The sequence below is a fragment of the Bacidia gigantensis genome (assembly GCF_019456465.1).
Source record: "Bacidia gigantensis strain McMullin 20006 chromosome Unknown contig_246, whole genome shotgun sequence".
Classification (NCBI taxonomy): Eukaryota; Fungi; Ascomycota; class Lecanoromycetes; order Lecanorales; family Ramalinaceae; genus Bacidia; species Bacidia gigantensis.
The window spans coordinates 607644-630242 of NW_025408602.1; the positions used below are offsets into that span (position 1 = coordinate 607644).

The 22599-nt window shown below is 48.0% G+C and overlaps 9 protein-coding genes across 9 annotated transcripts; 5 read left to right on the forward strand and 4 right to left on the reverse strand.

Moving 5' to 3' along the window:
• Nucleotides 1-321: 321 nt before the first annotated feature.
• Nucleotides 322-1311, reverse strand: KY384_005849 (uncharacterized protein; the record flags this gene model as incomplete). The annotated part of the gene is made up of 3 exons (XM_044814347.1): nucleotides 322-796; nucleotides 847-1094; nucleotides 1144-1311. 3 exons carry the CDS (start codon nucleotides 1309-1311, stop codon nucleotides 322-324), a joined length of 891 nt encoding a protein of 296 aa, XP_044668497.1.
• Nucleotides 1312-1504: 193 nt separating this feature from the next.
• KY384_005850 (uncharacterized protein) lies at nucleotides 1505-4168 on the forward strand (the record flags this gene model as incomplete). Its single annotated transcript, XM_044814348.1, has 1 exon — nucleotides 1505-4168. The coding sequence occupies one exon, from the start codon at nucleotides 1505-1507 to the stop codon at nucleotides 4166-4168; it is 2664 nt and encodes an 887-aa protein (XP_044668498.1).
• A 905-nt stretch (nucleotides 4169-5073) lies between these two features.
• On the forward strand, nucleotides 5074-5778 carry KY384_005851 (uncharacterized protein; the record flags this gene model as incomplete). Its single annotated transcript, XM_044814349.1, has 2 exons — nucleotides 5074-5525; nucleotides 5763-5778. 2 exons carry the CDS (start codon nucleotides 5074-5076, stop codon nucleotides 5776-5778), a joined length of 468 nt encoding a protein of 155 aa, XP_044668499.1.
• Nucleotides 5779-6044: 266 nt separating this feature from the next.
• Nucleotides 6045-7247, reverse strand: KY384_005852 (uncharacterized protein; the record flags this gene model as incomplete). Its single annotated transcript, XM_044814350.1, has 1 exon — nucleotides 6045-7247. The coding sequence occupies one exon, from the start codon at nucleotides 7245-7247 to the stop codon at nucleotides 6045-6047; it is 1203 nt and encodes a 400-aa protein (XP_044668500.1).
• An 839-nt stretch (nucleotides 7248-8086) lies between these two features.
• Nucleotides 8087-9817, forward strand: KY384_005853 (uncharacterized protein; the record flags this gene model as incomplete). The annotated part of the gene is made up of 2 exons (XM_044814351.1): nucleotides 8087-8230; nucleotides 8288-9817. The coding sequence occupies 2 exons, from the start codon at nucleotides 8087-8089 to the stop codon at nucleotides 9815-9817; spliced, it is 1674 nt and encodes a 557-aa protein (XP_044668501.1).
• A 129-nt stretch (nucleotides 9818-9946) lies between these two features.
• On the reverse strand, nucleotides 9947-10495 carry KY384_005854 (uncharacterized protein; the record flags this gene model as incomplete). Its single annotated transcript, XM_044814352.1, has 1 exon — nucleotides 9947-10495. One exon carries the CDS (start codon nucleotides 10493-10495, stop codon nucleotides 9947-9949), a length of 549 nt encoding a protein of 182 aa, XP_044668502.1.
• A 295-nt stretch (nucleotides 10496-10790) lies between these two features.
• On the forward strand, nucleotides 10791-17594 carry POL2 (DNA polymerase epsilon catalytic subunit; the record flags this gene model as incomplete). The annotated part of the gene is made up of 3 exons (XM_044814353.1): nucleotides 10791-11404; nucleotides 11463-12765; nucleotides 12882-17594. 3 exons carry the CDS (start codon nucleotides 10791-10793, stop codon nucleotides 17592-17594), a joined length of 6630 nt encoding a protein of 2209 aa, XP_044668503.1.
• Nucleotides 17595-17830: 236 nt separating this feature from the next.
• Nucleotides 17831-18913, reverse strand: AGA1 (A-agglutinin attachment subunit precursor; the record flags this gene model as incomplete). Its single annotated transcript, XM_044814354.1, has 2 exons — nucleotides 17831-18134; nucleotides 18198-18913. The coding sequence occupies 2 exons, from the start codon at nucleotides 18911-18913 to the stop codon at nucleotides 17831-17833; spliced, it is 1020 nt and encodes a 339-aa protein (XP_044668504.1).
• A 948-nt stretch (nucleotides 18914-19861) lies between these two features.
• On the forward strand, nucleotides 19862-21014 carry KY384_005857 (uncharacterized protein; the record flags this gene model as incomplete). Its single annotated transcript, XM_044814355.1, has 2 exons — nucleotides 19862-20853; nucleotides 20918-21014. 2 exons carry the CDS (start codon nucleotides 19862-19864, stop codon nucleotides 21012-21014), a joined length of 1089 nt encoding a protein of 362 aa, XP_044668505.1.
• Nucleotides 21015-22599: the final 1585 nt, after the last annotated feature.

Sequence of the window (22599 nt, forward strand, 5' to 3'; positions counted from 1 at the left end):
TGCCACCATCATAAGACCACTCATCACGAAGACTAGAATCGAAAGACATCAGCTCATGGATTAAATGGCTGAGTAGACGAGGTTGATTTGTGAGTTGAGGCAATAGACTGTGGAGTTTTTGGTGAAGCATAGGCAATAACGCTGTTATGAGCGCAGAGGTCGAGTCGATGTATGTCGAGGTCATTGCCATGTTGGTCTTGACAAACCGATCTCGCAGAACGGGTTGCAGAAAACTGGCAAAGAATTCATCATACGTGTTCAGCAAACCTACGAAATGAGACAGGAAGTACTCCGGCTGTATGGAGTGTCAGTACAGCACTTTCAATCAGATGGCGGTATACTCGCCTTGTCAAGCTTGTTTGTTGGGCGATCTCCTTCAAAGTGATATTTAAAACGAAGTACCAGTGGTTTTGCCATCACTTCTAGGGGTAAGAGTGTCAGGGGCTCTCCCGAAGGCGTTATTCCAGATCTATATCTATTTTGTAGTTCCGGTGTTTGAAGATCTAGTAATTTCTTCACACCTTCTGTCCATTCGTCGGCTAACAAGCCTTCCATCGTGAGATCTTTCCCTGGCCATTTCATTTTCTTCAGCGTGACCTCGAAGTCCTGCGCGAAAGCTTCCTTCATCTGCTTCCAAAGAATATTTGTAACCTGCTCCACATGGTCAACAAGATGTGGCGCTGCACCTTCAGCGGCTGGCTGTTTTGCTTGCAGATCGGCAATGAGACTTTGCAAACGAAGGTAAGGTTTTAAAGCGTTCTGAGGTAGTTTCTTGAAATTTGCCCGAGCCTCATCGCTTCCAGATAGTCAATTGCAACGTACATTGATTGAAGCAGAGCAACTGACCTAAGACGCTCGACTTCACCAAGCAATGCCATATACTCTTGGGCGAGATCAAGCATTTGCAAGCTTTGCATAATAGAGCCGAATTTATTGACAGCATCATCGCTTGCTTCGGATTGAGTTACAATCCTCAGCCGCAAATCTATGTCTAATTGAACGTCCTGGAACTTCCGCGCCTTTGATCGGAGGCTCTGTCTATGGTCTTTGGAAGCGCTTGCGGCGCTTCCATGATCGCTTCTGGCTTCTCGCAACTGCTGTACATCAGAGATTGCTTTACAGCGAGGCGAAAGTCAAATGTACTTGCTGGTCCAGAAGCGATTGCTGCCTCTTTACGTCTTCCAGTAATCCGTCAATGAGCCCGAGGTCTGCAGTAGTCTGAAGCTTGTCATCCAAGAAATCTTCCACGCGAATATCTTGTTGCGTCTGAGCATAGCTCCCATGCTGTCTTTGCAAGCCAAGTAAAGCCATCTCATCTCGCACTGTATTTAGGGAGCAAACTTGAAGGTTGTAGTGACAGAAACCTTGGGAAGTCAACCCAAACGCGCGGATCGCGCGAGCTGCACGATGACGAAATTAGCAATTGTAAGTCACCAGCTCCTTTGATTCAGCCAACAATATTTCTTAAGCGATATCTTAGGACCCTTGTGTGTAAGATGATTCAATGACGACCCCAAGCAAGCGGCGAAAGATAAATCACACTCAGACCTCGCCACAGAAATCTAAGGGATTGGACTTCTTCTTCAACAAACAGAGGACTGTCAAGGACACCCTCCAGTCGCCATCCTCAAGACTCGAGGATACTAGCTCGCCAGATGAGTCGCAGCATATCATACCCGACGACGAGGACGGTTGTGACCTGACAGACGAGGCGCTTGCGCGCAAGTTACAAGCAGAATGGGAAGAACAGGACAAAAGCGCAGGCTCTGTCGCTCGATTAGGGATTAAAGAGTCAGAAAGGTCTGCATCGACTGCTGATGGGACCCTAACGAAAGCTGAAGATGAGCTGTCTGTTGATAGCGCCGATCATGGGTCCAAGCAAAGGAGCGCGACTGGTCACGGCACTCTAAGTGTGGCGAAAAGTACCTCAAGAGACACGCTCTCATTACAGTCTGCAGCTTCTTCCGAGGATACTGTCTCCTCGACAGTCCCGTTTGATGAAAGCCCGCTGTCTTTCGATCCTTCGAAATACATACCGGGTCTCAAGGCTCATTGGGCTACAGAGGGTGGCAATGCTCTCTACGGTCTATTGACTAGATGCTTCGTTCTCGTGAATAGCACTCAAAGTCGCATCAAGATCGTAGATACGTTAGTGAACTTCTTACGGACTATTATCGAGGCCGATCCTGAAAGTGTCTTGCCTGCCGTGTGGCTTACGACAAACGCGATTGCGCCTCCGTTCGTCTCTCTGGAGCTGGGACTGGGGGGCTCATCGATCTCAAAAGCATTGAAGAAAACATGTATGCTTGACAATGCCGGGCTCAAATCTCTGTACGATAAACATGGCGACGCCGGTGACGTAGCCTTTGAGGCAAAGAAACGGCAAAGCTTTACTTTGCGGAAACCGAAGCCGTTGTCTATCAAAGGAGTCTTTGAGAGCCTCGTCAAGGTAGCGAACAGTAAAGGGACTGGAAGTCAAGAATTTAAGCAGCGGATTGTGGAGCGGTTGTTACAAGATGCGCAAGGCGCTGAGGAGAGCAGGTATCTGGTTCGAACATTGTGCCAGCATCTGCGCATTGGCGCTGTCAAGACGACAATGCTCATCGCTCTGTCTCGTGCATGTCTTCTATCGCGACCTGCTGGTGCGACTTATCCGATCAAGGAACGATTCGAGCTAGCAAAGCTCAAGAAAGACAGCTTATCAGAGGTCTACAGCCGGGCTGAAGAAATTGTGAAAGCTTCCTTTGCTCGGAGACCGAACTACAACGATCTCGTACCAGGCATGTTAGAGATCGGGGTACAAGATGAACTGGTGCTTCGATGCGGGCTGGCTTTACACATTCCCCTGAGACCTATGTTAGGCAGCATAACGAGAGATCTTGGCGAGATGCTTACTAAATTACAAGGGCGTGACTTTAGCTGCGAGTTCAAGTATGACGGTCAGCGTGCACAAGTCCACTGCGATGAAAACGGCAGAGTTTCAATTTTCTCGAGACATTTGGAGGTCATGACAGATAAGTATCCGGACTTAGTCGCCATGGTGCCCGACATCCGCGGTGAGAGCGTCAGTAGCTTCATTCTGGAAGGTGAAGTCGTTGCCATCGACAAAGTGAATGGCCAATTAAAGCCTTTCCAGGTTCTGACTAACAGGGCAAAGAAAGACGTCGCAATATCTGAGATCAAGATTGACGTCTGTCTATTTTCTTTTGACTTGATGTATCTCAATGGAGAGTCCTTACTTGATAGGCCATTCCGTGAAAGGCGGTCTCTCTTGCGCAGCCTGTTCGTTGAGGTTCCACATCGTTTCACTTGGGTCAAAAGTATCGACTCCTCGTCCGGCGATTCAGAGACTGTACTTGAATTCTTTAAGTCAGCCACAGATCTCAAGTGTGAAGGTATCATGGTGAAGGTGCTCGATAATGCGCCAAATCCTTCTCTTCAGCTACCTGATGAAAGCCCAGAAGAGATTGAACCCTTGGCTCTAGTTGTAGAGTACCCCAAGACAAATAAACCAAAGTTGTCGTCTAGCAAGAAACTAATAGCAGAAAAGACGGAGGAAAAGCAAAAGGGCACGCGACGCAAGGCGCTTCTTTCAACCTATGAGCCCGATAAACGACTTGACTCCTGGCTCAAGGTTAAGAAAGACTACAACACGTCTGCCGACACTATTGATTTGATCCCCGTAGCTGCCTGGCATGGTCAAGGCCGGAAGGCAAAATGGTGGTCGCCCATCTTGCTCGCCGTTCGAAACCCAGCCACGGGGAGCCTTGAGGCAGTGACTAAATGCATCTCAGGCTTCACTGACAAATTTTATAAAGACAACAAGGACCGTTACAACGAAGAAACAGGCGCAAATCTTATCAGTAGGCCTAGTTATGTTGAATACCCTGGTCACCCGGATGTCTGGTTTGAGCCGCAAGAGGTTTGGGAGATGGCATTCGCGGACATCACTAAAAGTCCAACCTATGTTGCTGCCTTGGGTATAGTAGATGAAGATCGAGGACTCAGCATGCGATTTCCTAGATTTTTGAAGGTTAGAGAAGACAAAAGTATTGATGAAGCCAGTACAGCCGACTTCTTAGCAGAGCTATGGTCAAAGCAAGAGGCCAAAGGCGATGCGGCGAATGGTAAGCCTGCAGTTCGAGAAGACGATAACGAGGACGCCTGATGAGCCTTCTTGTCGCATTCCAAACGCACGGTAAACCGAGGCGAGATCTTCTTTGCCACTTGACTGCGTTTCCGATTCTTCCTCCTTGTCTCTAAACATTTTTTTCGAACGGCATCAGCTCTAGATGTTTGCTGGTGCATTTCCAGAAAGGCTTGATTGAAATTTTCTTCGCCTCTTTCGATCATCGTGTAGAAGAGAAGTAGAGTCTGCACCTGCGCGAGTTACAAGTATGCCCACAAACGAGCAATAAAAAAATATCATACCTGGCCTCATCAAGCCATCGGTCTCGTTCTCATTCGATAGTACTCACAATAAGGCACTGAACCTGCCGTCCATTTGCCCTAGATAAAGCTTGATTGGAAAGCGTCTGTTGAAGTGGTCAGCGACATTGCAAAGATATCTCTTTGTTTTTAAAATGGCAAAGAAATCCCGGACCTGGTGTGCCGGCACAGGTAACACACAGCTCATGTTTGCCCCATGGAAGGATTTTGATAGTTCATATAAGACGCGTCTCGAGTTATTATCTTCTCTGTTCTCAAAGTTCCTTCCCATCTATTCCATAGATTGATCAGAGTGCAACTGAACAAGACATAATTCAAAGTCACGAAACTAATTTAATGACCATCCGCATCATTGATAGTGACTGAGCCGCAAACATATAAGATCAATTGAGCCTTCAATAGGGTCATCCTCGGGTGCAAAGGCCTAAACTAGGCTCATGGACGTCGTCTTTTACTAGACTCTCGGCGAGTGGGTGCCCAGCGTAGAAGATGAACCCCAACCTGAGATGTCCAAGAAAACATTCAACGACATTTTCCTCGAGGTCAATCTCGAGTTCGACCACGACCAGATTTCAAAGCAAAGGCTTGATTCGTCAATTCTCGAGGCCCAACATCTCCATTTTTATGGCTTTGCCTTTCGATGCTCTAACCTCTTACTTACCTCAGACCCACATCACCTTTTCCTCCAAACCCCACACGGATGTCTTCAGCATTGATCTCAAGCCAGAACACCAACCAACAGAAATCTCTCACGAACCAGCATTCCAGAGCGAAAAAGAAAGTGAAGCCAGAGCTCAGCTCACTTCGGGGCAACTCAGGTCAAGTCTCAAAGCTCGCGCACCATCAATCGCCTTCTCTACAAACACCGACCCCGATACCGACCTGAGCCAGGAGCAGGCGACAACGTCTAAGGCGACGGCCTTATCTCAGTATTGGGAGATGAAAGGATGGAGAAAGCGTCTGTCAGAGACTTGGGCGACGAGTGCTGGTCGAAGTTGGATTTACAATCGCCCCTTCCCAGCAAGTTTCAGTTGGGCTTTAAGCTTGCTATCTGCTCTCAGCATACTCTTATGGGCGTGAGAAGTTCCTAGATAGCATCCAGCAGAAAAAAGAGACAAGGAGATTCTACTGACGCGAAGACAGTCCAGCTCCCATGAGTTACTTTCATAAAGTGAGGAAGGAGAGTGCGACTTCTATGACGATTGTGGGGGACCAGCAAAGCCAGGATCAGTGGGCAAAAAGGTACGGTACGTGGCCTGAGTCATCTGCTGAAACAATATTGAGTAGACACTCAAAATCTAAGTCAGTGATAGAGTCGACTTAGAATGAGAAGGGAGTTCTGGCAACTTTGGGCTTGACAGGCAGGCCCGAGGCTGTATGTGACGCAGATCTAGGTTCGGACTTAGATGAATGAGCCATTAAGCTGGTCTGACCATGAGACAAATTGGCTGGAAATATGTGAGTACGCTGGTTTGTATCACCGTGAAATCAAACAAGTAATTTGACAGACGGATGTAGCAGTTGCAATTACGAAGCGGGCCTCATTTAGTGACCTTGCTTCTTTCATTGCTCCGTTGCTACTTTGTACTAAGCAACTATACAGGCATGATGTACCGACTTGCAACTTTTCTTTCTGTGTCGACATGCGTCTCAAATGATCCTGCCATCTCATATATATCGGGCTTGAAAAGCCAGTGGTCCCATTCAAGAGCGAGCCGCCACAGCATCTTCGGCGTCAGTAGGCGGACCCTGAGCATATCAACGTCATATCTCCCACCCTCACGAGCGTCCCTGAACTCGCCTATTTTAGGGACGAGGCTTTCGTAAGCACCGGGAGCTATGCTATCTAAGTATTTTAGATTGTGAAAGCCACGGGGTGAATAGAGGCAAGATGTGATCATGTCCCAGTACATGGATTGATTTTCTGTCAGCGGGAGAGTATCTGGCGGTTTCGCCTGGAAGTCTAATAAAGTTACCTCTCTTGGCAAATGAAACTCATCTGGTGAGGCCTTGAGAGGCTCGTAATTCCGCCGATCCCACATCATGAGCGGGCCTGTGGGCATGTAGAAGGCGTAATAGTCATCGGAGCGCAGATAGAAGACATTTCGTATCTTCACGGGAGCTTTGCAAAGGCCGTCATTGAGACTTGCGCAGCGTTTCTTGATTTCACTGACGAGATTTTGCATTTGCGTGGGAGTGATCGACGGGTCGTAGCGCTCGAGATCGAGTGCGTCGATCTCAGCTTGCTTCTCTACGAAAGACCTTGCCTTTGTTATCAGGTTGCTTTGGCCTTGCATGATCCGTTTGAAGTATTTCAAACGCTCAAATTCTGGTGTGAATGCCTTTACTTCCTTCCTAGACTTCCTGGACGATAAGTCGGTCCAAGGAGCCGGTGAATCTCCAACGAATCTGGAGAGTTGACCAGCTGCAAAGCGCGCGACAAGGTCACGATATTCTTCATGCCAGCTTCGGTTCACTTCTGCATGGCCTTTAGAATCCTCTATTGTGGTGTCTTCTCGAGTGGGCGGAGTGAAAACCTTTTGCTCTTTCATTCGCTGGCGTGCACGTTGGCTGCTTGCGATATCTAGACGTTGCTCTCTCTGAGAGACCCTCTGTGCTGCTGTGTTGAAGCCAACAACCTGGTCCACGTGGCAGTGTGCTTCGAGGCCTACAGCATGCTTCCGTCGTTGGTCTATAGTGTGTGGTAGAAGTCCAGCGGTCTGGTGATCCAAGGCCCACATCAGCATTCGGGTGGGACCTCTGGCATGGAAGCTGCTCTGTAACCTAGCATCATGCATGAAACGGTAAGCTACCAGGTCCGAACTCTGTAGACTATCTCTCCCACCACGTGTGGGTGTGGCCTGCTCAGCGGCATTAACAAGTTGGAGAACCGAGTTGTTTTGGCTGGACGACTTTTCAGGAATTAAGCCTTCTTTGAGGTATTCAGATGGTGTATATAGTAGTTCATGCTCGCTCCAGTCCCGCAAGCTGTATGAAGAATTCGGCGCTTCAAGGAGAGGCTGTAAGAAAGGCCAGTACAGTTTGTGGTCAGGCTCTACTAGAATGTGCTCGCGGGGTTTTAAATAATCATGTAACTTTGACGAGAACAAGCTGGCTCCGGGACATATGTCTATGATAGTCCCGCCGACATAAGGCGCCAACGATGGCGCAAGTCGTCGTATGATATCATCTGTAAATCATTATTCAGAGTTCAGAATCCGAAGCGCGCACGGGGGGGATGGCATTACCGCAAAGACTGGGGCTGACGATGTCAGTCCGGCTTCTTCTTGGATGCCTCACTTGACGCAGCTTTTTGAGTACCGACGTACATGCCAGACCGCTCATAGATTATGCGTGATGCTAAGAATGAAGCTTTTCAAGCTTCGTCCAATGACGAAACCTCCAAAAAAAGTAAACTCCGCTTTCCTCCGAGCACCTTCTCAAGTGTTCGTTGGCGCTGTTCTTCACCATTTGCTCATGTATGAGCTGTTGAGAACATTGAAGATGTCTGTCAATGTTGCTGATATGGAACTTCCCCAAAATCTGCAGATTTTTCTCGTTCGTGCGCCACCTCTGCTAGGCACCCACTTCCGCATATTCCAGACTCTCACTTAAAGCGCAAAATAGCCTCCTAGATATGGCAGGCCTCGCAGCGGAAGGAAGAGCTCTCGAGAAGCCGATGAACGTGGAAGAGATCATTTTGAAAGCTGAACAATTCGACTACAATCCGCACATCGAATTTAAATACTATCTTCGAACTGCAAATACCCTTCTTAAAGAAGTACGTAACCGATGTACAAAGCGCTCCTTCGACTCACCTGCTAAGTCACCGTAATAGGCAGACATCTATGAACAGGAAGGCAATGATCAACAGACCTTTTTTCTACTCTACCGACATGCTCAACTCGTCATCGTCAAGTTGTCGAACTCTCTGAGTCCCGATGCCCGACAGCCTGCCAACAAAACCGCTTTAAATGTCGCTATAAAGCAAGCCAATCAAAATCTCCAGAAGCTTGAAGTCCTCAAACCCAATATCAATAAATACTATGAAAGATATGAGAAGCTTAAACACGAGCGTGATGCTCGCCGCGCCTCCGCTGTTGCGGCTCCTCAAAACTCGAGGGCCTCAACACCTGTCAGTCATAAGAGAGCGCTTTCAGACCATTATGGAGATGGGACTGTGACCGAGACGATAGCTGCCGGTGAAAACCGAGAACTAGCTGTCAAATTAGCTCAACGAGAGATCAAGCGGAGAGCCACGGCACGGAAGGCTACACGCCAAGCTGGAATTTCTGAGGAGGTTGAGCATGAGAGAAGGTCAGCTGGAGGACTGTGGGGTGACTGGGAGGATGCTCTTACAAAGGACGACAACAAACTCGATAAAGACACTTTGAGCCAGCAAATACAGGGCGTGAGGTCGCAAATACAAGGTTCAATTAAGGGAAATGCCAGTCGAAGAGAGCGACCGCCGACATTTGAGGGCCTCAAATCCAAATACTTCCAGTATCCAGCAGTTCCGGAAAGGAAGCTTTCGACGGACGACCGGTCTGCGACTATCAGCTCTGGAAACCTGGCCTCAGAGCGTCCAAATTCTTTGCATTCTTCCTCCTTAAGGAATCATGCAAGTCAACTACCCCCTCAGCCACCACCAAAAGACCCCGAGACATTCTTGTTTGATGAAACACCGACTCCACCTGAACGCCCTGAGAAGCTCCTCTCATATACGAACAGTGACGACGACGGTATTCCCGAATCCCCCGCACAACGTCCAGATCCGAAACCATCGGAGTTCACGTTCAAGCCGTCAGCACACCTAGAGAACGGTACACCGTTGCGCACCATTTTTTTGCCTCCAGACCTTCAGCGTACGTTTCTATCTATAGCGCAAGCGAACACCAGTGCTAATCTTGAGACTTGCGGTATTCTTTGTGGGACGCTCATCTCCAATGCTCTCTTCATCTCTAAGTTAGTAATTCCAGACCAAGAAAGCACTTCGGATACTTGTGAGACTGTCAACGAAAGCGAGCTATTCGATTATGTTGACGGCGAAGACCTTCTTGTCCTTGGATGGATACACACGCACCCTACCCAGACATGCTTCATGAGCTCTCGAGATTTGCATACACATGGTGGCTACCAAGTCATGCTTCCAGAGAGCATTGCCATAGTCTGTGCTCCAAGTAAAGACGAATGGGGGGTCTTCCGATTGACAGATCCACCGGGCATGAAAACAATTCTGAACTGTACCCAGACCGGCTTATTTCACCCACATGCTGAGAGCAACATATACACCGATGCTTTACGGCCTGGCCACGTCTTCGAAGCCCAAGGCTTAGAATTCGATATTGTAGACCTGCGACCACGATAATGACGGAAGGTGTCGCACTTAAAATGTAATGAATGTATGAGCTCAACGGAATACCGGTGCATGATGAAACGAAGAATCAATCGAGTCTTGTCCGGCTTGTTGTTTTGTCGATCGCCACCGTCAATCGACTCAAATTTCTCTCTTAGACTTAACGTCTGCCGCTCGAGCTGCCGCAGACTGCACTCGCTTTTCCGTCTGTTTCTTTTCCATGACTTCGACCGCTCTTTTCATACCCCCTTTTTCCAGCGCCCGCTTTCGCTGGCAGTATTCGTGCATCAGGAATGAGCCGAAGCAAAAAGTACCAACAGCCCAATTGCACGAAGTCATAACCGATGCTAGATCAATCAGCCTAAGACATATTACGGAAATATCTCCTTGCTCACCGCCAAATATCGCTCGAAGCCCGCCTACCCCGAAGCCGCCTCCAATTCCTATCATGAGTGCTTCACGAACACATGGCTTCTTGTGGATTTCCTTGAAGTCGGAAATTTTGACGCTCTTGAGTGCATCACTAATACTAGGCTGTTCTATTTTGCCTCCGGCAGTGTGTAACCCACCGCCTGGCAGGGTATTTGCATTTTGTGGTCGAACTTCTGGTATGGGAGCACCGGAAGGCTCTGGGATTCTTGCTGGTTCTGATTTCCTTTCTATCCTCGGATCAATTCTATCGGCAGCCATCGTTCCTCACGACGATTATTGGCGACAAGACCTACGGATTGACGTCTGGTCGAGGGGGTACTTTCAATTTAGTGGGCTTGCTGCTAGTGGCTTGGCAGACGCGTCCCAAAAGAGCACGCGTCCTCCAGCTCCTACAGGCAGGACTACACCGCACAATTTTGCCGCTCTCACTGCCATTTCAGATGATCAAGTCGCTTCAAGACATGTTTGTTGCATGATGACGCTACTTGGTGCTGTGGCCAATGTTGCCGCTTTCTGATCCTCAAATACCTCTGTTTCCCCATTCGAACCACCGATGCCTACGCGGAAGGCCGACCGAAGATATGGTCCTAAGAACTTTCGCCCAGCAGGATCTTCTGCCCTCCCGCATAGATCTAAAGTGGTTGATGCATCAACGCTGCGCGCAAGCGAGGCTACTTTCCAAGATGAAAAGATACAAGCTGCGCGCCTCGCCCACTCCATCGACGAGTCGATGGGTTTCGCACGCTACGATTCAGGCAGAAGGAAGATTGGATGGCTTTGTAACATGCATAGTACAACCATAGAGGATGAAAAGATCCCTGGAGGACGAGCGGGTGTGGAGTTCTACTTTATTGAAGATGACGGGGGCACTTTCAAGGCGACAGTGCAATATGATCCCTATTTTTTGATCGCTGTTCGGAAGGGGAAGGAAGCAGAAGTCGAAGAATGGTGTCGGAGACGGTTTGAAGGTCTTGTGAAAGACGTTGAGCGCGTCGAGAAGGAGGATCTGCAGATGCCCAATCACTTATTAGGATACCGAAGAATGTTTCTACAATTAGCATTTCACAACGTTTCGGACCTTCTCAATGTCAGGAGAGACATTATGCCTATTGCGGAAAAGAACAAGAAAAACATGAATGCGATGGACACATACGCAGAAGTTGCTAAGTGAGCAATCCATTTAAAGGTTCATGTCCGGTGTGAACATCTAGACTAATATTGATAGTGCCAATGCTGGCTTCGACCTTTTCGACGAAGACGAAAGACGACACGAACATTTAAAAACCAGCGTAGTCGATGCAAGCGATTTTATCGTTGATATTAGAGAATATGATGTTCCCTACCACGTCAGGGTCGCAATTGATAAGGACATTCGAATTGGGAAATGGTACACGGTAGAAGCGAAATACGGTATAACAAGCATGAAATGCATAGAAGAGCGAATAACGCGGGCAGATCCCGTCGTGTTGGCATACGATATAGAGACAACAAAACTACCACTGAAATTTCCCGACGCCGTATCAGATCAGATCATGATGATATCATACATGATCGACGGCCAAGGGTTCTTAATCACTAATCGGGAGATAGTCTCTGAAGACATAGCAGATTTTGAATATACGCCGAAGCCGGAGTATGAAGGGCAATTTCTCATCTTCAATGAACCTGATGAGAAGGGCGTGGTGGACAGGTTTTTTCAGCACATCAAGGAAGCTAGGCCATCTGTGATTGCAACTTACAATGGAGACTTCTTCGATTGGCCTTTCGTTGAAGCTAGAGCGAGCGTTCTAGGAATCGACATGTATCAGGAAATCGGCTTTCGGAAGAATAGCGAGGATGTATACCAAAGTAATTACGGGGTTCATATGGACTGTTTTGCGTGGGTCAATCGCGACAGCTATCTCCCACAAGGAAGCAGAGGTCTAAAAGCCGTTACCGTTGCTAAACTTGGATACGACCCTGATGAATTGGATCCGGAGCTTATGACACGTTTCGCCGTTGAAAGGCCTCAAACATTGGCCGAATATTCAGTCTCTGACGCCGTCGCGACGTACTATCTGTATATGAAATACATTCATCCCTTCATCTTCTCCCTGTGTAACATCGTCCCCCTCAATCCGGATGACGTTCTTCGGAAAGGGACGGGTACCCTTTGTGAGATGTTGCTCATGGTTCAGGCTTACCAAAAGAACATTGTGCTTCCGAACAAGCACAAAGAGCCGAAAGAAACTTTCTGGGAAGGCCATCTCTTAGAATCAGAAACATACGTTGGTGGCCACGTCGAGAGTATTGAGGCAGGCGTATTCCGAAGTGACATACCCGTGAATTTCATCATTGACACAACCGCCATTGATGAGCTCGTTCGGGATCTCGACGCTGCATTACAATTCAGCATCGTAGTCGAAGAGAAGAAGTCTCTAGAGGACATTACTAACTACGATGAAGTCAAAGCAGAAATTGTAGCGAAGTTGGAGACCTTGAAACGAACTCCAAATCGAAGCGAAAGACCTTTGATATATCACTTAGACGTCGCGTCTATGTATCCAAACATTATGACGACAAACCGCTTACAGCCAGATTCAATGATAACAGAAGCCGACTGTGCAGCTTGTGATTTCAACAGGCCAGGGAAAACCTGCGATAGACGGTTGCCTTGGGCGTGGAGGGGGAGTTCCTGCCAGCTCAGAAGAGCGAGTACAACATGGTTCGGCATGCACTCGAGAACGAGCGCTTTCCGGGGAAGTTTCCAAATAGTCCGCCCATCACCTTTCAAGACATGACCACTGAGCAGCAAGCAAGTCTTGTTAAGAAACGTTTGACCGATTACAGTAAGAAGATCTATCATAAAATTCACGAGACTAAAACCCGCGAGCGTGAAGCGATTATCTGTCAGCGAGAGAATCCGTTCTACGTTGACACCGTGAAGAACTTTCGAGATCGTCGATACGACTTCAAAGGTAAACAGAAGGTATGGAAGAACAACACGGATTCGTTGAAAAGCTCAGGCGCAACTGCGGTGGAGATTGAAGAGGCTAAAAAGATGATCATCTTATACGATTCGCTTCAACTAGCTCATAAAGTCATTTTAAACAGCTTCTACGGTTATGTCATGAGGAAAGGCTCACGATGGTATTCAATGGAGATGGCCGGTGTAACATGCCTTACAGGGGCGCACATCATCCAGATGGCACGAGAACTTGTTGAGCGCATAGGAAGACCTCTGGAACTTGACACGGACGGTATCTGGTGCATGCTGCCAGCAACATTCCCGGAAAACGTCGTCTTCATTTTGAAAAATGGGAAGAAAATGCCCGTGTCATACCCATGCGTTATGTTGAATCACCTTGTGCATGGTAAATTTACCAATCACCAATATCAGGATCTCATAGATCCTTCGAACTTTCGCTACGACACCCATAGCGATAACACCATCTTCTTCGAGGTCGATGGTCCTTACAAAGCAATGGTTTTGCCGACCTCCCAGGAGGAGGATCGTAATCTGAAAAAGCGTTATGCGGTGTTCAATCACGACGGCAGTCTAGCTGAATTGAAAGGTTTCGAAGTCAAGCGAAGAGGAGAGCTGAAACTGATCAAAATCTTTCAAACTCAGATTTTCAAATTTTTCCTCGAAGGCGCATCACTGGAGGAAACCTACGCTTCTGTTGCTAAGGTCGCTAATCAATGGCTTGATGTACTTCATCAGCATGGCTCCACCCTTGCTGACGAAGAATTGATCGATCTTATCTGTGAAAATCGGAGCATGTCAAAGACGCTTGAAGAATACGGCACCCAAAAGTCCACCTCCATTACTACGGCAAAGAGATTAGCTGAGTTCCTGGGCATGCAAATGGTCAAAGACAAAGGCCTGAATTGCAAGTACATCATTGCAGCTAGACCTAGAAACGCTCCTGTGACCGAACGAGCAATACCCACGACTATCTTTGCAGCTGACGATCAGGTCAAGCGTTATTTTCTTCGCAAATGGCTCCGAGAGGACCCTACCGATATGAACCCTCGCGCGTTAATTGATTGGGACTATTACCTCGACCGCCTTGGCTCTGTGGTGCAAAAGTTGATCACTATACCGGCTGCACTACAGAAGCTACGTAACCCAGTCCCACGTGTCAATCACCCAGACTGGCTTCAGCGTAGAATCAATATCAAAGACGATAAGATGAAGCAGAAAAAGATGACTGACCTTTTCACAAGAGAACCACTATCAAACATAAGTCCTAATACTATGGATCACCGGTTACCTACTGATCTCGAAGACTTTGGCTCGACCCAATTGGCGAGGGCGAAGAACGGTCAAGTCGCACGCCTAGTACAGAAGAGAAAGGTGCCAGAAAGGGAATCGCAGACGAGCCTAGACCCCTATGCTAGCCTTCCATCCAAGATGCCCGATCCTACGAAGGATTATGCTGGCTTCTTAGAGTATCAAAAGAAGAAGTGGAAAATTCAGAAGCAGGCACGCATAAGGCGACGTCAGCTGTTTGGCGAGCGCGGTAATGCTGTGTCTGATAGCCTGAGTGGTTACTTCATGAATCAAGCCGAGCTACTCTTCACCAATACTTGGCAACTCCTTCAAGTCAGGGAGTCCGAGTCTCCTGGGGCTCTTCGTGCCTTTGTCTTGATTGACAGGAAGGTGCACGCCTTGACAGTCAAGGTACCTCGACAGCTGTTTCTGAATTTCAGAGGGGACGAGCTCCCAGACATCGAGATAGAAGGTTGTGTTGCCGAAAAAGTTACGCACACGCTACCAAATGGCCATCCTTCCGTTCATCTGTTCAAATTAGTCATGCCAGAGGAGGTGTATGTACGAGAAGCAGAGAAATTGAGCGACCTTTTCCATCATCCTAGCGTCGAGGGCATCTATGAAAAACAGGTCCCCCTGAGCATTAGAGCAGTCCTTCAGTTGGGAAGCATCTGTTCCTTTGACGAAGGTCAAAAGGGTGTCTTAGGTCAAGGTCTTGAGCATGGCTTTGATCTTACAGCGCTTCGCCGAGAATCAACGAAGCAACCGTATCTCTCCGAGACTGAAATGGACTTCGTATTTCTCTATCATATGGTCATGAGCGACCGAGAGGTTATTGCTTTATTTTCAACTGCCAAAGATGACGCTCAAATTTTCGTTTTTGATCGCAAGAAAGATACACAAGGGCTTCCAAATCCTGACAGAGTGTATGCGGATCTGCTAGCCAAGCGCTTTGACGAGAATGGCGGAGAAAGATGGCAAAACGTAGTTGAGTATCAAGAAAGAATTCGTTTCAAGACAGTGCAAGTCCGCACAAAGCGAAAGTTGCATACCGACGTTAGTGATGCTATCAAGAAGATGCGTAAAGACGAGAACAAACCTGCTCTGTTGGTCCTGCAGTCTCCACGGAGAAAACTCCTACTTAACGATATACCTTCACTCAACGATCTCCCGGTTTTGCCTCTCAAACACGAGCCGTCAGACAGCAAGCCTCCGCTACTTGGTTGGCAAGGCTTTGTAGTCAAACGAGTTGTAACCCACTACCTTGCGCTCGGTTCGTGGATCAGTCATCTGATCGAGCTTGCCCGATATGGCGATGTTCCGCTTTGCAATCTTGAGAGGGATGATCCTCGGTTTCTGATTGATATTGCCTACGCGAGAAGGTTGCAGAAGAATAATGTCGTGCTTTGGTGGTCTGGCGGTCCCCTACCCGACCACGCAGGTTATGAGAAAGACAATTATGCAGGAAGAATGGAAGAAGTTGAGATGCCAGCAGTCAATAACCCAGGAACATACTCTTCTGTGTGCATTGAACTGAATGTTAAGAACCTCGCTATCAATACGCTCTTGACGTCCTCTTTGATCAACGAACTTGAGGGAAGTGACTCTGTTGCGTTCAGTAATGCACCGCCTGCAGACGACGGCCCAAGCGACGGAACAGCTGTGCTGTATTCTGACAATGCATTTGCATCAGCCGGTATCATGGTTCTGAGAGAGATGGTCAAAGCATGGTGGACGGAAGCCTGCAAAGGCAGTGGAATGGCCGACATTATGGTTCAGCATCTCGTCCGTTGGGTTGAGAGCCCCGATTCGTTCCTTTTTGATCAGTCTCTCCAATATTACGTGCAAATGATGTCGAAAAAGGCTTTTCAACAGCTCATGACAGATTTCAGACGTGTAGGTTCCCACGTTGTTTTCGCCAACACCGGCCGGCTGTTACTTCAAACGACGAAAGCAGAAGTCGGTAACGCCTATGCTTACAGTCAATATATTCTCAAATCTATTAAAGCGAAGCCTCTGTTTCATTTTCTTGATCTTGATATCAAGGAGTACTGGGACTATCTGGTCTGGTACGATGAACACAACTACGGCGGAAAAGCCTGTCAGGAGGTCGTTGAAGCAGAAGCCCAACAGCTCGACACCATCATGCACTGGCAATTCAATACCTTCCTTCCTGCACAATACCAGACAATATTTCACGATTGGATAGTCGAATTTATAGATCTGATGCACTCGCTCAAATGTCCCCGCCGTGAGACACCCATTGGCGGCGAAGATTCCTTTCAGCCCTCAAGGCCGACCCAAATCCCTTTTCGCTCCCTCACCCAAGATCCTGATTCTTCATCCAGGGACAAGCCCACCGACGTCCTCAGCAAGTCCATATCCAGGCCTCTAAAAAAGTCAATTATTCACTTAATATCTCGCCATCGCCAAGAAATCACCCATCCTGACCTTGCTACCGACTACATTTTCCCTATCCTTCCTGGCTCTCACTTGGACCTTTCTAACGCTTCCCCAGTATTCCATCTCGTGAAAAACATAATGCACGTCTTCTCGCTCGACAAGTCCATCAATCTGGAGACACGCCTACTTCGCGCCGATGTACTCAAATTCTTCGAGGTGCGTGAGTTCTCCGCTCAAGCGCGGTGGGAGAACCCAAGCGCAAGTTGCAAGGTTGAGGGTGTGACTTGCGAGTGGTGTACCATGTCACGCGACCTCAATTTGTGCCGGGACGACGACGTTATACCTGACGTTTCCATGACATCCAGCGGTGGTGCCGCTGTGGAGGAGGCAGTAAGACAGAAACCTTGGCTTTGCCCAACTTGCCGGCATCCTTATGATAAATTAGCAATTGAAGAGCAATTGATTGGGAGAGTGCAGAAAATGGTCACCGGGTGGCAGATTCAGGATCTTAAGTGTAAGAAATGTAGGGGAGTGAGAGTCAATGAATTCATGGAACATTGTGCTTGTGGGGGGGAATGGGGAGAGACCGTCAGTAGGGAAAAAATGATTACGGACTTGAAGGTGCTAGAAGGGGTGGGCAGAGGATGCGATTTGAAGATGCTTGGGGATGTTGTAGATGGTGTTATGAAGGGAATGTGAATGGCTCGTACTACATATATGTGTCGATCACGGCCGTGTAAATAGATCAGCATCTATGAACGATGCGTGTAACGATGGGGTACAGGCGTTTGGCATGGCAGGGCAAAGCGTAGCGAAATGAAATCATTCATCGTTCTTTTAATTTGAAGTCGGTCCCTGACTGATACCTTTCTCTATTGCAAGTCCTCACCTGCTCCAGCTCTAGATAATTTGACTAAAGATAGTGGTCGTACTCGTCACAACAGCGTATCGCCCAGTGCACACCTTACCAAACTGACTCCAGCTCTGACGGTCTCTTCTTTACCTTGTTCTTCCAATTTTGGGTTGACTTCCACCAGATCCATCGCAACAAGACTTCCAGTCTCATGCACACATTCGCAAATGAAGTCGCCTTCTCTGAGCGTCAAGCCTCCTCTCACAGGCGTACCCGTCGAAGGCGCCCACTGCGGATCCAAAGCATCCACATCGAATGAAAGATGTATTGGCGTATCCGTCCCAATATGTGCCAACGCCATGTCCATAACGCGCCCTATTCCGTGTCTGCCATCACCATCAGCAATAGGCAAGACTAGAAATTTGCGGGTACTTGGAAGATCTACTCACCGATCAATATCGTGCATACTAAAAGCACAAATCCCATGCGTCCTCAAAATTTCCTTCTCCCCCGCATCCACATCTCTCAATCCAATATACACCAATTTCTTTAAACTCAACGGCACTTCCTCTTCTCGCTCGCCCTTCCCCTCCCCCGGCAACCACCCAAGAACGTCTTCTCTCTTCCTTCCCTCCTTCGCCAAACCCGTTAACCACGCCACTGGCATCCCATGCACGTTTCCACTGCCACTCGTCTCCGGCGTGTTTATATCGGCATGAGCATCTACCCAAATCACCGCCACTTCTCTCCGCCCCCCAAACCGTTCCAACACCGCTCTCGCACTCCCACTAACTGTCCCGATCGCAATACTATGGTCGCCGCCCAAAGTCAACACCATCCGTCCCTCCCTCGCCTGCTCGTACACTTGTCTGCTCAGCTCCCTAGTCACGGCAGACACGGCACGCGGATTCTTCATCCCTCGATATGGAGTGTCTGAGTCCGGTGAAGGGAGTAGAGAGGCATAGGTATGTACGGTGTTGTCGTGGTGAACGGTGTAATGCAGATCGTCTTGGAGCTGGGAGATCAGGCCAGCGGAGAGGAGGGCGGTCGGTGCGGCTTCGGTGCCGGGCTTGCATTGGCCGCCTGAGAAGCCTACGGCGATGACGCCGAGATCGTGGGGATGAGAGAGGAATTTTGAGGGGATGGAGGTGGTGGGATATGCCATCGTCAGGGTAGGAAATGGAGACAGGTGTTAGAGTCGGTGAATATCGGACGGATGCAGCAATTGTAAGTTGGGTATGGCAATCAAGGTGCACAAGCAGAGCAAAAGGGAGGGGGGATATGTGAGCACGACAGGAAGAGCGAAATGAGCGTCTAATATATACATTCTGAAAGAGTATTTACCACAAGTGAGAGGAACAAAGCTTACTTCAGAACCGAGGGAAGACGTAATGAGTCCGATAGCGCGATACTCGTAAAGGCGCTTGCTTTAAGGAGAGTTTTAGGCTTCGTTCCCCGCTAGAACTTGCTTTTAGGGGGTCCAACGCCCCGTAGCGGCGAGCCTAGACCCGCGTTTTCCCCTAAGTGACAGGCTTCTCCTCTCTTCATCCCTTAAAAGCAATTGTAAGAGAACTCAGGTCTTGGGATGACCGCGGGGGTGCTGATAGTTGATAGCATCACGAGTGCGACATTGCCATAGAAGTATTCATTACGTAATGGTTGCAGGAGCTGGCTTTTCTGAGAGCGGCTTGGTGTCGATACTGATGCTGGCTGGAGAGGAAGACTTGTCATCTGCAGATGATGTCCCTGTTCAACTGAGGATGTTTGACCGGAAGTATTGGCACTCGAATTGGACAGTTCAATGTCCGAGGTCAAATCATCTGGTACCATTGCATTGAATGCTGCAGAAGGTTGCTCTCATTGGGCAAGACCTCCATGTGAATTCGTTTGCTCGCTCAATCACAATCGCTCTTACCTTCTTCTGCCATTCATCATGACCTTCTTTATAATCTACACCTTGTTGGTCAGGCATCACTCTGTAAATCTGCAAGACTTTTCCTTCTATTTCAAAACACAGTTATTGAAAGACTTGTGTCGGAAGTCAACTCAGTGCATTTCTGAAGTTTGTAATTGACTGATGGCGGCCTCATCTGACTCATTGAATGATCAAAGTATGTCACACACGGCCGACGATTGTGAAATCTTGTTTGACAGTGGCACAGAGTCTACAAACATTGTCCCTCGCTACCTTTTCCGCGCTTTCTCAGACCAGTCTTCTGGCAGGAACTCGGGGAACGCTATAGTTCCCCACGCATTCTCGGTGCCATTCTCGAGAAGGAATCCATTAGGCGCTATTGACCACGCAATGATCCACTGTCCCGCCGCACAAGCAGCAATTGATGAGCTACCGTTGAAAGACATGAAGACAATGCTCGAAGCCCATCTTTCGTGGGATTATGGGATACCATCAGAATTCAGCTCTTGGTCGAGTTCATTTCTATTTGTGCTGCGACATGGTATACGGAAGAAGTATAACTGCCGTGAATCCAACATCTGTTTTTGCGTCTTCGACACTAGGGGAAAAAGTCGTCAAAAAATATTTCCTGCAATGAGTCTCTTGAGAATGTACAATATTCGAGATGAGGCAAAGATGTCTCATAACCTCTATGATCACGAGTATCTCCATTATGGTTCACTTGTTAATATCGGAAATTACAGCATCGCTACTCTGGTTGACCTCGAAGATCAAGATCTGTACAAGGAGCTGCCAGAACTCGGAGCAGAAAGAGCCAGCTACGACCTCTCGCTCCGAGTGGAGCAACTGCGCCAAGACATGTTCGGTACCTTACGCATAACAACAATCGAGGAAGTGCGGCTACTGCATTACATTGCAAAGTGTTTCGACAAAAAGGAGTTCCACATACCGATCATAGTGGCAATTCTTGCCCTTCGCCGGAGGATTGGAGAGAATGACGAAACACTTCAGCAGATCCTACTTATGATACCTGAGATCACCCTTCCAGAATTTACAACCTCTGATGTTGACGGGCTCAGACAGCTCCAGTCGGGTGCAGGCAGGTTGCTCGAAGTAGCAGAATTTGCCAGACTGCTTTCTGACGTTTATGGAGAGAGAACGAAAAGCGTACGGCCGCAGGTACAAACACAGTCTTTCCCTGTAATGTTTGGCAATAGGCCATTACAGATCGAATATACTGAGGCGACTGCGAAGTCCAGCAGATGGATTGCGACCGCCTTATCGGACGGCACTGAAACCTGACGGCATCGCCGAAGCACATTCTCAGTATCTCAAGCAGAATTCCGAGTGAATGAGCTGCCAACGCCTTCTTTGATCTTCTCGTTTCGCCCTGTGTGACGACAATAATCGGGCTGATTGACCTAGCTCTATCGAGCTTAGCGTACTGTTTTGTCTAGTCCTTCATCCTGAGTCGCAATCATCTCTACAGAGAGGATAGTGCGTGCATCCTCAATTACACTGATCTCATCAGACTCGCCTCTCAAGTCTCCGAATCAGAAATTCGCCCGCCGGAATGGTCTATCGCGCTCTAATCCGTACTCATCATATGACATCACGAAAGAAAATCCAGGCTATCACCAAGGCTGCCAAAAAATATGATTGTGCTCTTTATCTAAAGACTGGGTCTCATCCGCCGGGAATAATGATCGCCGAGTGTACAGAAGAAGAAAGAAATGGCCTTTCTGACTGGGTCGCTTTTGTAAAGGTGAGTTCGAATATTGTTATGGCAAATTTCCTAGTTCTGTCAGAAAACTTCTGCGAATGATACGCTTCTCCTTTGGGGAATCCAAAGGAGCGAACTCGCAGCGTCAGAAGTTCTGGGATGTTAAGTTTTTACACTTTTGATTTTCCGACTCTAGCATTTGATTCTGATATCTTTCCTCAATAGAATCTACGGTATAAAGATTTTCAGCTTATATGTTCAGAGGAAGCGGAGAAAGGCAGTCTCGGTACTTCCTTTGGTACAGTGAAGGAGTTTGACCACGCCAAAACTTTTGCAGCCGACTTGGAAACGTGTGGACTGAGGGAGTGGTGGGAAGAATCTATGGGGTTTCATCAATCGAAGCCATGAAACAACTTGCTTGTTATACTTACTCCCTTCAAGGCCGTCGAGCCATTAATATTGGTCGGAAGGTCTCAATTTGAGCTACTAGAGAACAAGTCTCATACGAAACGAGTGTAACAAACCTCGCTAAACCCGCAATACTACCAAGAAACCTGTCTTCCCTCATCAGTCCAGTACCCGCCAGTACCTTCAATACCACCTGTAAACAAATTCAAAATGACTTCAGCACCTATACTCGGATCACGACCATGCCCTTGGCTGAAATTCGTAACCGACAACCCTTGGGTGCACGCATTCACTCTGAATGATTCTTCCCTAAGCATGACGACATCTTGAGACATGATTATGTTCATCGCAGCCTTCGATACTTTGTGTAGCATTACAAGATGTCCGATTTCATAGTAGGCTGTTTTGGGATATAGTGTCTCGGAGATAGAACCTACAACACCAGAGACGAAGTTAATCCGTCGGGTTGATGACTTGTGAAGCAGTAGTAGGGCAGCGTCCATTAAAATAGCTGGGCCGACAATGTTAGTAGATAAAGTTTTTCGAAGTCTATGCGAGTCGGTGGAATAAATGGAAGTACAAGCATTGTTGATCAAGACGTCCAGGCGACCGAATTGGGACTCTGTTGATCCAGTTGCTACTACTATGAAGTCGTACGATGTCACGTCCAAGCCGTTGGACTCCACGATCAATGGGCTAGAAAGAGATGAGATGGTGTCTTACCTTTGGTGAGCGACCAACAGCCCATAAGCATCTGATGCTCGGGATTATGAATGAGCTATTTTGGTGACATCAAGACCGAAGC